Source organism: Squalius cephalus, assembly GCF_949319135.1.
Source record: "Squalius cephalus genome assembly, chromosome: 1".
In the NCBI taxonomy this organism is placed as follows: domain Eukaryota; kingdom Metazoa; phylum Chordata; class Actinopteri; order Cypriniformes; family Leuciscidae; genus Squalius; species Squalius cephalus.
Window position 1 is genome coordinate 6,082,845 of NC_137122.1, and position 13,699 is coordinate 6,096,543.

At 41.5% G+C, this 13,699-nt stretch overlaps 1 protein-coding gene across 1 annotated transcript; it reads right to left on the bottom strand.

Moving 5' to 3' along the window:
• Positions 1–2,935: 2,935 nt before the first annotated feature.
• LOC307166680 (uncharacterized protein) lies at positions 2,936–12,982 on the bottom strand (the record flags this gene model as incomplete). The annotated part of the gene is made up of 6 exons (XM_079885185.1): positions 12,956–12,982; positions 12,681–12,734; positions 12,426–12,490; positions 12,265–12,324; positions 12,149–12,179; positions 2,936–3,028 (listed from the first exon to the last, which is right to left on the bottom strand). The coding sequence occupies exons 1-6, from the start codon at positions 12,977–12,979 to the stop codon at positions 2,936–2,938; spliced, it is 327 nt and encodes a 108-aa protein (XP_079741311.1). The 5' UTR covers positions 12,980–12,982.
• Positions 12,983–13,699: the final 717 nt, after the last annotated feature.

A 13,699-nucleotide genomic window follows, 5' to 3' on the forward strand; every position in this document is an offset into this window, starting at 1 on the left:
GCTCAAGTACTGCGGTGCTAAACCATTCAGTGCTTTGTAAGTAATCAGCAATATTTAAAAATGTACACAATGTTTAATAGTGAGCCAGTGCAGTGTTGACAGAACTGGGCTAATATGATCATACTTCCTGGTTCTGGTAAGAACTCGAGCTGCTGCGTTTTGAACCAGCTGTAGTTTGTTTATTAAGCGTGCAGGGCAACCACCCAGTAGAGCATTACAATAATCTAGCCTTGAGGTCATGAACGCATGAACTAACTGTTCCGCATTTGTCAATCAGAGCATACAGTGCCCTCCACAATTAATGCTTCAACTTTTTATGACAGTTTCTTGACATGGACATTTTTGTCCTCTTTGGACCTATGAGTAACTTTTTTAAATTGATGCACAAGGGTTAAGGGAAAATAAGTTGATTTTACATTTCATGGCATCAACTCATCTCAAAAAAGTTGGGACAATGCCATGTTTACCACTGTGTGGCATCCCCTCTTCTTTTTATAACAGTCTGCAAACGTCTGGGGACTGAGGAGACAAGTTGCTCAAGTTTAGGAATAGGAATGTTGTCCCATTCTTGTCTAATACAGGCTTCTAGTTGCTCAACTGTCTTAGGTCTTCTTTGTTGCATCTTCCTCTTTATGATGCGCCAAATGTTTTCTATGGGTGAAAGATCTGGATTGCAGGCTGGCCATTTCAGTACCCGGATCCTTCTTCTACGCAGTCATGATAATGTAATTGATGCAGTATATGGTCTGGCATTGTCATGTTGGAAAATGCAAGGTCTTCCCTGAAAGAGACGACGTCTGGATGGGAGCATGGATGGGAGCACCAACATTGATGGTGCCTTTCCAGATGTGTAAGCTGCCCATGCCACACGCACTCATGCAACCCCATACCATCATCAGAGATGCAGGCTTCTGAACTGAGCGCTGATAACAACTTGGATTGTCCTTGTCCTCTTTAGTCCGGATGACATGGTGTTTCAGTTTTCCAAAAAGAACTTCAAATTTTGATTCGTCTGACCACAGAACAGTTTTCCACTTTGCCACAGTCCATTTTAAATGAGCCTTGGCCCAGAGAAAACGCCTGCGCTTCTGGATCCTGTTTAGATATGGCTTCTTTTTTGACCCATAGAGTTTTAGCCGGCAACGGCGAATGGCACGGTGGATTGTGTTAACCGACAGTGTTTTCTGGAAGTATTCCTGAGCCCATGTTGTGATTTCCATTACAGTAGCATTCCTGTATGTGATGCAGTGCCGTCTAAGGACCCGAAGATCACAGGCATCCAGTATGGTTTTCCAGCCTTGACCCTTACGCACAGAGATTGTTCCGGATTCTCTGAATCTTCGGATGATATTATGCACTGTAGATGATGATAACTTCAAACTCTTTGCAATTTTTCTCTGAGAAACTCCTTTCTGATATTGCTCCACTATTTTTCGCCGCAGCATTGGGGGAATTGGTGATCCTCTGCCCATCTTGACTTCTGAGAGACACTGCCACTCTGAGAGGCTCTTTTTATACCCAATCATGTTGCCAATTGACCTAATAAGTTGCAAATTGGTCCTCCAGCTGTTCCTTATATGTACATTTAACTTTTCCGGCCACTTATTGCTACCTGTCCCAACTTTTTTGGAATGTGTAGCTCTCATGAAATCCAAAATGAGCCAATATTTGGCATGACATTTCAAAATGTTTCACTTTCAACATTTGATATGTTATCTATATTCTATTGTGAATAAAATATAAGTTTATGAGATTTGTAAATTATTCCATTCCTTTTTTACAGTGTAAAAATTTGTACAGTGTCCCAACTGATTTGGGGTTGTATATTGTATACAAAGTTGTGTATCATTAACATGTCATCTCTGTATGTTTTGCAAGAAGAAAAGAGTAAAGAGTTCTTTCTGCGGCGCTTAGGCCAGTTTTTCCAAGCCGAGGTTGATATTTTAGCAAAAAAAGTCATTTTCATGTCGTGTCAAAAAGTTGTTTGTCAATAAATAGCTGTATTCTGTACGTTTGACTTGTGTATGTTAATTTTCTTCCAAATACGATCATTTTGAGCTTCTGGTACAATACTTGGACATTTCCAATTTGGCAACACTGGTGGAGATGGAGTGATTTGACTGTGACTTACTTACACAGAAGAGATTTTGTTGCTCAGCATGTGGCAATTACAGTGAACTAACACTGGATTTAGATCGCAATTTCACATCTTTAAGTGATCAACTAGAATATTAAGCTTTTAAACAAGGTCAATACGAATACGAGGGAAGGAAGGAGGGAGGGGGAGAGGGGGAGAGGGGGAGAGGGGGGGAGGGAGGGAGGCCAACGGCCTCTTTTCTGAGTGACTTTTTATCATCCACTATTAAACTGAACAGAGTGATTATTGTCGGTGATTTCAACATTCACGTGGATGACGATGCCTGCAATATTGCTTCTGAATTTTTAAATATCACGGAATCTTTCAACTTACTCAACACGTCACTGGTCCTACGCACAATAAGGGACATACGCTGGATCTAGTTCCCTTTTGAAGGGAACTTCGACAATACGTCATCGACGTTATGGGGAACGCCTCAGGCGTGACAGGTGTCTGAAATCAAATATCAACTCACAGCAATCATGCTGACCGGCGACAGCCGTGAATCATCAGCTTGAATGATGAGCGTGCGACCTGGATATATAAAAAGGGCGCCTTGAAACCATGACAATATCCTTTTCGTCTTCAGGGACTGTTTTGTCTGATTTAAACGTCTGCTTACAGCGAAAATGAAACGCACATCTAAGGCAAGTCCTTAAAATTTTGTGAAATGTGTTGACCCGTGCCCAAGATATTTGTCACCGGGTGACACTCACGAGATGTGTGTGTACTGTTTGGGTGAAGAGCACGCACAGGATGCTCTTGAGGGAGCGTCCTGTGCAAATTGTGAGCGTTTGCCTATGAGAACGCTCCGCTCTCGTCGGGCTCTCTTCTCGAGGGAAGAGAGTTCAGCATCTGGTCCTCGCGGATCGGGTCCCGCTCGTGCCGAGGCTAGAACGAATTAGGGAGAAGTTCAAAGAAGATTTGGCTTCCGTGCTAAGTATGTGATGGCCTTCCTGTCATAACATTTTATATCATTTCTGTTTAGCCTCAGGGCTATTAGCCACCCAGGGGTAGAGTAGTTGGTCTTTCTAAAAAAAAAAAAAAAAAAAAGGAGAGCTTTTTTGCTTTAGGTTTAGACTGACGCTGGCGCTTCAGATAGATCTCCAGATAGATGTCCTGCCTATCGGTTTGTGACATTGGTATCCTGAGTACTCGCTCCCCTGAGCTCTGTAAGGTTTCAGTAGGTTGAGTGTTTCACAGCCTCTCAATCAAGTAGGCTGTGGCTCCTACGAGCCCTCAGGTAGATCTATGCTTGTAGGTCGGCCCTCACCCGGGCCGCCTCTGTAGCTGGCCTAGGCTATGCTAGGGATATTGGAGGCGTTTTGCTAAGTATAGCTGCCGCATTCATTATGTCTTAGGCTTCCTCCCCTAGATTTCAGCCTCCTCCCTTAAATGGGAGTTGTTGGCCAAGGCCCGCCCCTTTCTCTGCATTCAGGGGTGATAGAGTAATGCAGGGCGGTAGCTGAGGTAGGATCAGTCTGGCAGGGTTAAGCCATCTTTCGCTCTGCGAAGTGACAGTTCGTCAGACCCTGCCGAACAGAGATGTTTGGGCCTCTAGAGCTGGCTCCACTTAGCCCGTTGAGCTAATCGCTCGACCGATGGGTTGAAGTGGGTTGGCTTGCAATTTAGCCCCCCGCTCGCCTAGGCTGGGCGCAGGACAAATCCCTGTCACCCTTTGGAGCCACTTGCAGGCCCGGCTCCTGTCTAACATTTCAGGGGAATGTGGTTGTTACTCCCCGCTAAACTCAGGGTAGTTTTGAGTAGTCCATTCTCAGCTCTGTATTTTTCTACCTCACACCACGATGGCTCCGGTTGAGCAGGGAGTTCTAAACTACATTTCATTCCGGTTTTTGAACTCCGCTCCCTTGAAGCCAGAGCATTGCCATGAGCTGACACCCATGCATTTAGTAGGTAGGCCCTTAATGGGGCCTCCACTATGTAGAGTGATGTATGTTGTACTCCCCTGCTATAAGCGTATTGCTTTTTGCTGAGTACACTGCCTTTGGCAATGTGATTAGGTACCAGGATGCTGTAAGCGCTGTAGTAACAGTTTTTCTGCCATGAAGGCTGCACAGATAGGTAGTAGGCCCCAGCAGGCCTCCTTGACCGGGTAGCCCCCAAATAGGGCTCCTAGGCCAGCTAACCTTCGGTGGTTGGCCCTGGTAGTTCGGGCAGAAGGCTCACTGCCGAGTAGTAGGCCTTAACAGGCCTCCTCGGAGGTGGGTCACAACATTGTGGAACATACACTAGGACAAAACTATAGGAAAAGTTTTTTAATAGTATGGTTCCAGCAGTGTTCGTTAAAGTAGCAGAATAGACTCGCTATCAGCTAATAGGCTCGACCAGGCCTCCCTGTTAGGCGAGTCCCCAGCAGCAGTCACATCCAGCTGATTAGACTGTTTCAGGTAGTAGGCCTCTTCAGGCCTCCCTGAAGATGGGCTCCCATATTTTGTGGTGGTCAGGTAGTAGGCTTTACTAGGCCTCCCTGAGGGTTAAGTCCCACATACTGTGGTTACTAGGTGGCAGGCCCCACAGGCCTCCCTGAAGTTGAATTCCCGCTTTTTTGAACTATCAGGTAGTAGGCCTCATAAGGCCTCCCTGAAGGCAAAGCCCCAAAGACAGTCAACTGGACTGCCAGTCTGGCTCACTATCAGCTATGGTTTTCAGGTAGTAGGCCTCTCCAGGCCTCCCTGAAAGTAAGCTCCTTCATTTCATGGTTTTCAGGTAGTAGGCCTCACCAGGCCTCCCTGGAGTTGAGTTCCAACATACTTTGAGTTTCCACTTAAGGTGGTTTTCTGGTAACAGGTAGTAGGCCTCTCTAGGCCTGTCTGTAAGTGAACTCCCATGTACTGTGGTTATCAGGTAGTAGGCCTCACTAGGCCTCCCTTAAGTTGAGCTCCCACATACTGTGGTTGTCAGGTAGTAGGCCTCTCCAGGCCTCTCTGTAAGTGAACTCCCATGCACTGTGGTTATCAGGTAGTAGGCCTCACTAGGCCTCCCTGAAGTTGAGCTCCCACATACTGTGGTTGTCAGGTAGTAGGCCTCACCAGGCCTCCCTGGAGGGTTAGCTCCCACATACTGTGTGTTTCCACTTAGCATGGTTTTTCAGGTAGTAGGCCTCTCCAGGCCTCTCTGAAGGTGAGCTCCCACATACTGTGGTTGTCAGGTAGTAGGCCTCTTCAGGTCTCCCTGAGAGTAGTTTCACAGTGGTGCTGGGTTTTGTAAGCTAGTGGCCGCTTACTTTCAGTTTAGCAGTCCTTATCAGGCAGCTACCGATGGTGAGCTTGCGCCCTGGCTCGACTCAAGTTTTTATTCTCTGCTACGGGTTCCCTCCTGGACCCTCTTTTCCTGCTACAGCCTGGTTGCCTACCAGGTAGATATTATGCTCCCCTCTCTGAGGGTCAATATGAGTATGTGGTCTCCTGAGCCTGGTCAGTCGTAGGTCCCATTTAGATCAGTCCTTAGGCCCTCACAGGCCTCCTCAGTGTTTTGAAACACAAACACTGGGTAGATCCGTGGATCGAGTAGAGAAACTCCCCTCGCTGGCAAGGGTTTTAAAGCACTATGCTGAGTCATACTCTCCAGGATATCCCGTCTCTGAGATCCGGGCCGAATGGTTCAATGCCTGCTTCGCAGTTCCTCGGGTTGGATGCCTTCCTAAAGGCAAGTGTCCAGAGGCTCTGTCTTCAGACAGACAGGAAGTGGCCAGGCTGTAGTGTCTTATATAGTGTCACCAGGTCAGGCCTGCCTGGTGGCATTTCAGGTGGCACGTTCCCCTGAATAGTGACTGGCTGGGGTTCCCTCGGGTTCCCTAGCCACATTCCCTAGAAGGGACCCCTTCTAAGAATGAAGTTGTGGTCCTAGGCCCTTGAGCAGGCCCAGGTAGACCTTTCACTAAACTATGTTTATGGAGGTTTTCTGTGGTATCATATAGCTTGGGCTATGACCGTAGGGAGTGCTGTCACTGACAGCCCAGTGTGACCTGAGGGTGAGTGGTTCTAGCGATCATTGAATTGCTGGTTCTGACAGTTGTCACTGCCATTGGGCATGCACTCCCTTTAGCATGGCGGCATGGGTATTTCGTTCCCCATAACATCGATGACGTATTGTCGAAGTTCCCTTTGAAAGGGAACGTCTCAGGTTACAAATGTAACCTTTGTTCCCTGAGAACAGGGAACGAGACAATACGTCTCCCAGCCATGCCTCGGATCTGCCTGCCAAACAGTCCCTTCAGACGAAAGGATATTGTCATGGTTTCAAGGCGCCCTTTTTATATATCCAGGTCGCACGCTCATCATTCAAGCTGATGATTCACGGCTGTCGCCGGTCAGCATGATTTCTGTGAGTTGATATTTGATTTCAGACACCTGTCACGCCTGAGGCGTTCCCCATAACGTCGATGACGTATTGTCTCGTTCCCTGTTCTCAGGGAACAAAGGTTACATTTGTAACCTGAGACGTTCTCTCTCATGGTCTAAATACTAGCAATATTTGTATTGAAGATCTATTTGTTAGCGATCACAAATGCATTTTATTTGATCTTGCTTATAACGAGGACCCTATAAACTTAAATAAACTTATCACTTCATCTAAAACAACAATATGTTTATTAGATCCTATACCAACTAAACTACTGAAAGAAGTGTTACGTATAGTGGAAGAGCCTCTCCTCAATATTATTAACTCATCTTTATCTTTAGGTCATGTTCCAAGAACATTTAAACTGGCAGTTATATAACCTCTCATTAACCTGTTAAGCTGCAACCCCACTTTTGAAAAATCCCCAGAAATGACATACCCAAACTGAAACAGATACAGTTCATGAACCCTTTGCACTAAAAGCACAAGTATGGTCTCATTTGAAAGCTGACACCTGGCAGTTTATTGTAAATGTAGAATTAATTATTGCCATAATGACAAAAAATGTTATAAATAGCTTCAAAGTTTTGTAAAGTTATTAGAAATTAATTTTTATGAAACATCCTCATGAAAATAAAATTGAAATTGGCACTGTAGCAATCTAGAAATGCACTACAGCTAAAGCCACATGTCTAAACATTTTATGTTTAAAATCTGAAGATAATAAGTCCAAAACTCTGTATTTAGTTAAATGTTTTTCAAGACCATGTCAATTACTTTATTTTGATTTGACGCTAAGATGCTTCTGATGTTTATTGTCATCTTCTAACCATCTATTCAGTCTTTTGTCTCTATTGTTTTGTGGTGCAAACGAGCCCCATTCAGTCTCAGTCTCCCCCTGCACACATTCACACCTCTCCAGCTTGGTTATGGCTCTAAATATGCATTTCTTTTGTCTGCATTATAGTTACTAACGACTGGCTATTCACAGGCTATTCATAGGGTTTCAATCCCTAAATTCTTTTCTCAAAGTTCACCTCACATTTTAAATAAAGAATAAAGAACATTCTTGAATAAAGAAACTTTCAGTAAGCATTCAAAAAAACATAAAAGTATAACTTCTAGGTTGCAGGTGCACCTAGGGCTAGCTAGCATGTTAGCTTAGCACACCATCAATACACGACAATTTATGAGATTAAAACCATGTTTGTGCTCCAAACTTACTTTTATAACGCAAGTCGAGTATTTTAAATAATCTTCTGTGATCTAATTTGGCTTCAGATAAAAAAATCAGACAGAAAATATACTATTGTATAGTATTCTGCAGAACGATTCTATATACCCATTTCAAATCTTCCTTTTATGTCTAAAATACTAGAAAAAGTTGGTCCGCTCAACTGGGCTCTTTCTTGCATGAAAATGACATCTATGAAAAGTTTCAGTCAGGATTCAGGCCGCATCATAGCACTGAAACTGCGCTCGTTAAAATTACAAATGATTTACTTTTAGCATCTGACCAAGGCTGTATCTCAATACTAGTTTTACTTGATCTTAGTGCTGCGTTCGATACTATAGATCACACAATACTCTTAGATCGACTACAAAATTATACTGGTGTTCAAGGACAAGCATTAATTTGGTTCAGATCATACTTATCTGACCGCTACCATTTTGTCTATTTAAATGAAGAAAATTTTATCATAACTCTATAACTCTTTATCAGTAAACTATGGAGTGCCGCTGTCATGATCGGACAAAACTGGAAACAGTTGCAGGTTCTCAAAAGTGTTTATTAAGCTCAAAAGGGTCAGACAAACAGTTCAGAACAACGGAGGGCGGCGACTCAGGCTCGTGCAGGGACTTGATGGTCTGGGGTGCGCTGGTGCTGTGACGGTGATGAATCCCGATCCCGGTGCTGGAGTGCGGTGAGTCCAATGACAAAGAACAGAAACGGCAGGAAGACACGGGCAGGCGAATAAAAACACGGCAACTCCATGGGAAACACAGACATGGCAAACACAGGACCTCAACAAACAATCCGACACTGGAACAGAGAATGGTGTGAGTATATATAGGGAATGGAATGAATAGCAGCTGTGAACAGTGATTGAAGATGATGATGATCAGCTGGAGCGCTGACAGACACGTGAGCGGGACAACGCCCACTCACACATAAACAACAACGACACGAGGCAAGAAGGAAACAATGCATTCAACAACCGTGACAGCCGCAGGGATCTGTGTTAGGCCCTCTGTTATTCTCAATATATATGCTGCCACTTGGAAATATTATAAGGAAACATGGAATTAGTTTCCATTGTTATGCTGATGATACTCAAATCTAGATTTCATCACGGCCAGATGAAAACGCTCAATTATCCAAATTGACAGAGTGTATTAAAGATATAAAAGATATAAAAGATTGGATGACGCGCAATTTTCTTTTATTAAATCCAGACAAGACAGAGGTTTAAAAAAACGTTTACTAATCATCGGTTTAAAAAACCGCCCACAAAACCTCTCACACTACAACTTTAACATAGTAGGATGTCCTGTTACTTTATCCTCAACAGTAAAAGACCTGGGTGTTATACTAGACTGCAACCTGTCTTTTGAAAATCATATTTCATATGTTACAAGAACAGCCTTTTTCCACCTTAGAAACATTGCTAAGCTACGTAACATGCTATCAGTTTCTGATGCAGAAAAATTAGTTCATGCATTCATGACCTCGAGACTAGAGACTAGATTACTGTAATGCTTTATTAGCCGGTTGTCCTGCATCCTCAATAAACAAGCTACAGTTAGTCCAAAATGCCGCTAGATCAAGAAAATATGATCATATAACACCAATTTTATCATCACTACATTGGTTACCTATAAAGTTCCGTATTAATTACAAGGTATTGCTACTGACTTATAAAGCCCTAAACGGCTTATCTCCAGTCTATTTAACGGATCTTCTATCGCCCTATAATCCATCACACTCTTTAAGATCACTAAATTCGAGGCTTTTGGTCATACCTAGGATATCCAGATCCACCAAAGGAGGGAGAGCATTTTCACATTTAGCTCCAAAACTCTGGAATAGTCTTCCTAATACTGTTCGTTGCTCAGACTCGCTCTCCCAGTTTAAAACTAGATTAAAGACGCATCTCTTCAGCCAGGCATTCATATAATACTTTTAATCTTACAGTTAAATCCGACCTCTAGTTCATAAATGCCAGAGGAGAACTGGCCCCCCAAATGAGCCTGGGTTCTCCCAAGGTTTTTTTTTTCTCCATTAGGTCTCCTGATGGAGTTTTTCGGTTCCTTGCCACTGTTGCCTTTGGCTTGCTCAGTTGGGGATATTTGGGATATTTAATTTAATTAATCAATCAACAATACTATTGATCAGCATTACCAAACGTGGACGTTTTCCACTAGAAACAAGCATTGAAGTATAGGGGTGTAAATATTAATCGATTCGTATCGATGCATTGATTATACAGCCGATGATTCGATGCATCGATGCATCGAATCAAGAGTATCGATTAATGTGTTCATTTTGCCGCCTGTCTATTTTCATCATCCGATCCGACATATGCGTACAACCTACTAAGCTGCGGGTGGCGCTAACCTCATTATTGTCTTTACACTTCACACGCGTTACTTACGTTTCACAGTCTATCTATCTTCACACACGTTGTTGAGTCTGACTTTCAAGAGCGATGGATCCGTCAGAGCAAGCTGGCAATGACAGTGAAATGTTAGACACTCCAGTCGGCGTCAAGTCATGGGTGTGGATGTATTTTGGCTTCAGGAAAACAGATGGAGCAGTGGTAAGAGTTGCCGTGCTGATTGCGCCCGTTTCACACATACTCCGTTTGCAATGCGTATGCGGTGCGTATTTTTTTCAGTATCCATGTTAACAGGTCAGAGCTTTCACACTGCACGCGGTTGCGGTCAGTTTATCTGTTCCAGGTGCGGTGTGTATACAGCAGTGCAGAGATCGTTTCCGCACCGAGTCTTTCTGCTGCGCTGCACGCGCTGAATTAAAGTGACAGCGCATGTTTCGTGGTCAAAATGAACACAGAGATTAATAGTATTTTATATAGTATAGTATAGTAATTTCACCATAAATGCGTTTAATTAAATAAATTGTAGTAATCTCACCATAAATGTATTTAATTTAATTCTACTATTTTTCACAGTCATCTTTTTTGGGGGGGCACTGACATTTGACAAATATTTTGACGCAGTGGCGACATCATAGTCCAACACAGCAGAAATGCTATATAAAACTAAACACGTTTTTTATTATTATTATTAATTATTATATGGCTTGGTTGAATTCTAATGTAGAATGAGGTGTGATATTTCTTGATATCAGACAGCTGCTAAGTATAACACACCAGTAAGTTACTGTAATTAAGAGTTACAGTACCAAACCGTATTTCAGTTTTGTGTAATACAGTGCATTACTGTAAAAACGAAGCTAATCAGTACACTACTGTAATTATTTTTATTTGTACTAAATATAAATTAGATTTGATCATTTTGATATATGATTCATTTTATTTTTTATCCTACATAAGTACTACTTTCATACAAACCAATTAGACAAAGTTATCACAAAATACAATTTTTTTTATTTAAAACATTTCATATATATCACAAAATAAACATGCCAATGCTGGAAATGATGTGTGAAATTTTTACACATTAATGGGTGAGTTTAGAGACAACATTTTTTTTGTGTTAATTTTAACTCATTCATTGTGTTAATGATTTTAACAAAGTAAATATGTCAGAGAGGTTAGCACAAAGATGTGTAAACGTGTTAAATTAACACATTATGTGCTGTCCTTCACTGCAAACATTTTTGCAAACATACATAAAACCATAAACAAAACATTAACATTTGACTTAATGATGAGTCATTGGTTGTTTAGCTTATACAAGTATTATAATGAAATATCAACCATTACATTCATAAAACTGCAGAATATAAATACATTTTTAAGCATTCAAAAAGGAAATGTCAGAAACAGGACAAAACACAGTTCTTTTCACAATACAAGACAGAAGAAGTAAAATAAGTATTTAAGTGTCTTAAAGTTTTTGAAAGAAGTTTCTTTGATGCTCAAGAAACATTTTATTATTATCAATGTCTGACTGTCTACTCCATCTTTTCTACAGCATAGGAGTAAAAGTCATCATCAAAATAATCTTTAAAAAGCCATGTCCACCTTTGTGAATAAATGAACTTCTCCAAAGATTGGTTCCTGTTCAGAACTTGATTGACAACATCAGAGTGTTCGCTGGTCTGCATGCGTGCCCACAAACACAAATGTACTCTGTCCTTCAGAGGAGATCCCGGTTCCAAAACTGTATGAGAGAGAGAGAGGGAGAGAGAGAGAGAGAGAGAGAGAGAGAGAGAGAGAATATTAGTGTCACATTATTTTTAACCTCCTTTTTTGTTAATTTTTATCATTATTTTCATAAAAACTTAAGAATATATATTTGTAAACAGCTTTTGTCAATAAATTGCATACAAAAGAACTAAATTAAATTATGCCAAATTAAATTTTAATACTTACAAATCCTAAGTTCTGTCCAAAAATGCTGAGATCCATAGAAAGAATGACTGAAATCGATGATTTTTGCCCATTTTAGCTTGTCTGCAGTGAAGGAGTACCTCTTTGAGACAAATACACAGTAAGATACATGCAAGAAATCACTGTGTGTGATGATCGTTCTCCTTCCTACAGTAGTTAACCCACCTGTGCGCTGATATTAGGACCTTCCTAGTCAGGTGGGACTGCAATGGTAGAGTCTTCTGGCTAATAAAATATCAAAATAATGCAAAAATATAAACTTAAGTTGTTTAGAATGCTAGATTTGGTATGAATGAATTAGTGAGAGTTTTGACTGCAGTGCTTACCTGGATACATTTAATCTGGTGAGACTGAACAAAGACAATGGTCCATCTTCTGATTGGTTCATTTGCTGTGTAATAAAGTTAGACATAATGCAAAGGTCACTTATTTGATATAAAGTTAGCCAATTTTATAGAGATTTTATAAGATATTGTAAGCTACCTAGTCTGCACCAGTGGCTCAAAAGCAATTTTCACTTAGCGTATGCTAATCATTTCAGCAAACTTATCTCAAAATATATCACAAATGGGCTGGCCTACCTCTGGAATCTTGCTAGAAGTCACTGGAGCGAATTGGCGCTTTGTTGCAGTTGCCTTTAAACACAAAAATGGAAGTAAATATTAAATTCCATAAAAAAAAAAAAAAAAACTATGATATGGTATAGTTTGCAAACTAATGCTAAAACTATAAAGGTTCTCATCAGTAGGCCAACATTAGGCTATAATAATATAAACACGTTGCTCGTTGGCATATTTTAACTCGACAATTCAATAATCTAACAAAGTGTGTAAAATGAAACGTTAGCTCAGTTTACCATAGTAAAGTTCGTTACCGCCATGTTGACGACGATAATGTTAGGCTAACATTAACGTTATAACATAGGTTAAACTGGGCACAATCCTGTCAACACACTCAGAATGTTTTTTTTTTTTTTTTTACCTTGCTTGCTGATCTTTCTCCCTCGGTGAAGTAAATTGCGTCTCTTCCCCGGGCCAGACACGAACGTCGCGATCCAACAAAAGACAGGTCCCCATTACCTACACTGGATGCTCTGACGCGACACGACAAATCAGACAGTGTAGTGATGTGCCGCGGCCGTTATATTTCTGACGTAGTCCGATACGAGTCCAAGCGCTCGCGCTATTTCTGACAAGGGATAAACAGGTTTGCATTTAAAGGTCCGGTCGCTTCAATGTGTCCAATATAGACAGCCTCTGGCTATTATAGCGTTGTAGACACGCGGTGTAAGGCAAAAATTAGGAAATAAAAAGCACGGTGGAATGGTGCCAGCCAGAGAGGCAGTTACGTCAAATACAGTAGTATACAGCAAATTTAAAAAATACAGTAAGTCTCTGTATGTGGTGTTAGACATCACAGAAAATTCCCATGATGCAATGGAAATCACAGTTATTTACTGTAAAGAGAAATAGCAGTATAATACTGGGGGATTTAAAGTAAATAACTGTAGAAATTACAGAAAAGTCTAACAGTGCATGTAATACAACCGCCTCGCTCTACATGATCCCTTATATCGTACAGGCAGACAAGTATAAAACAC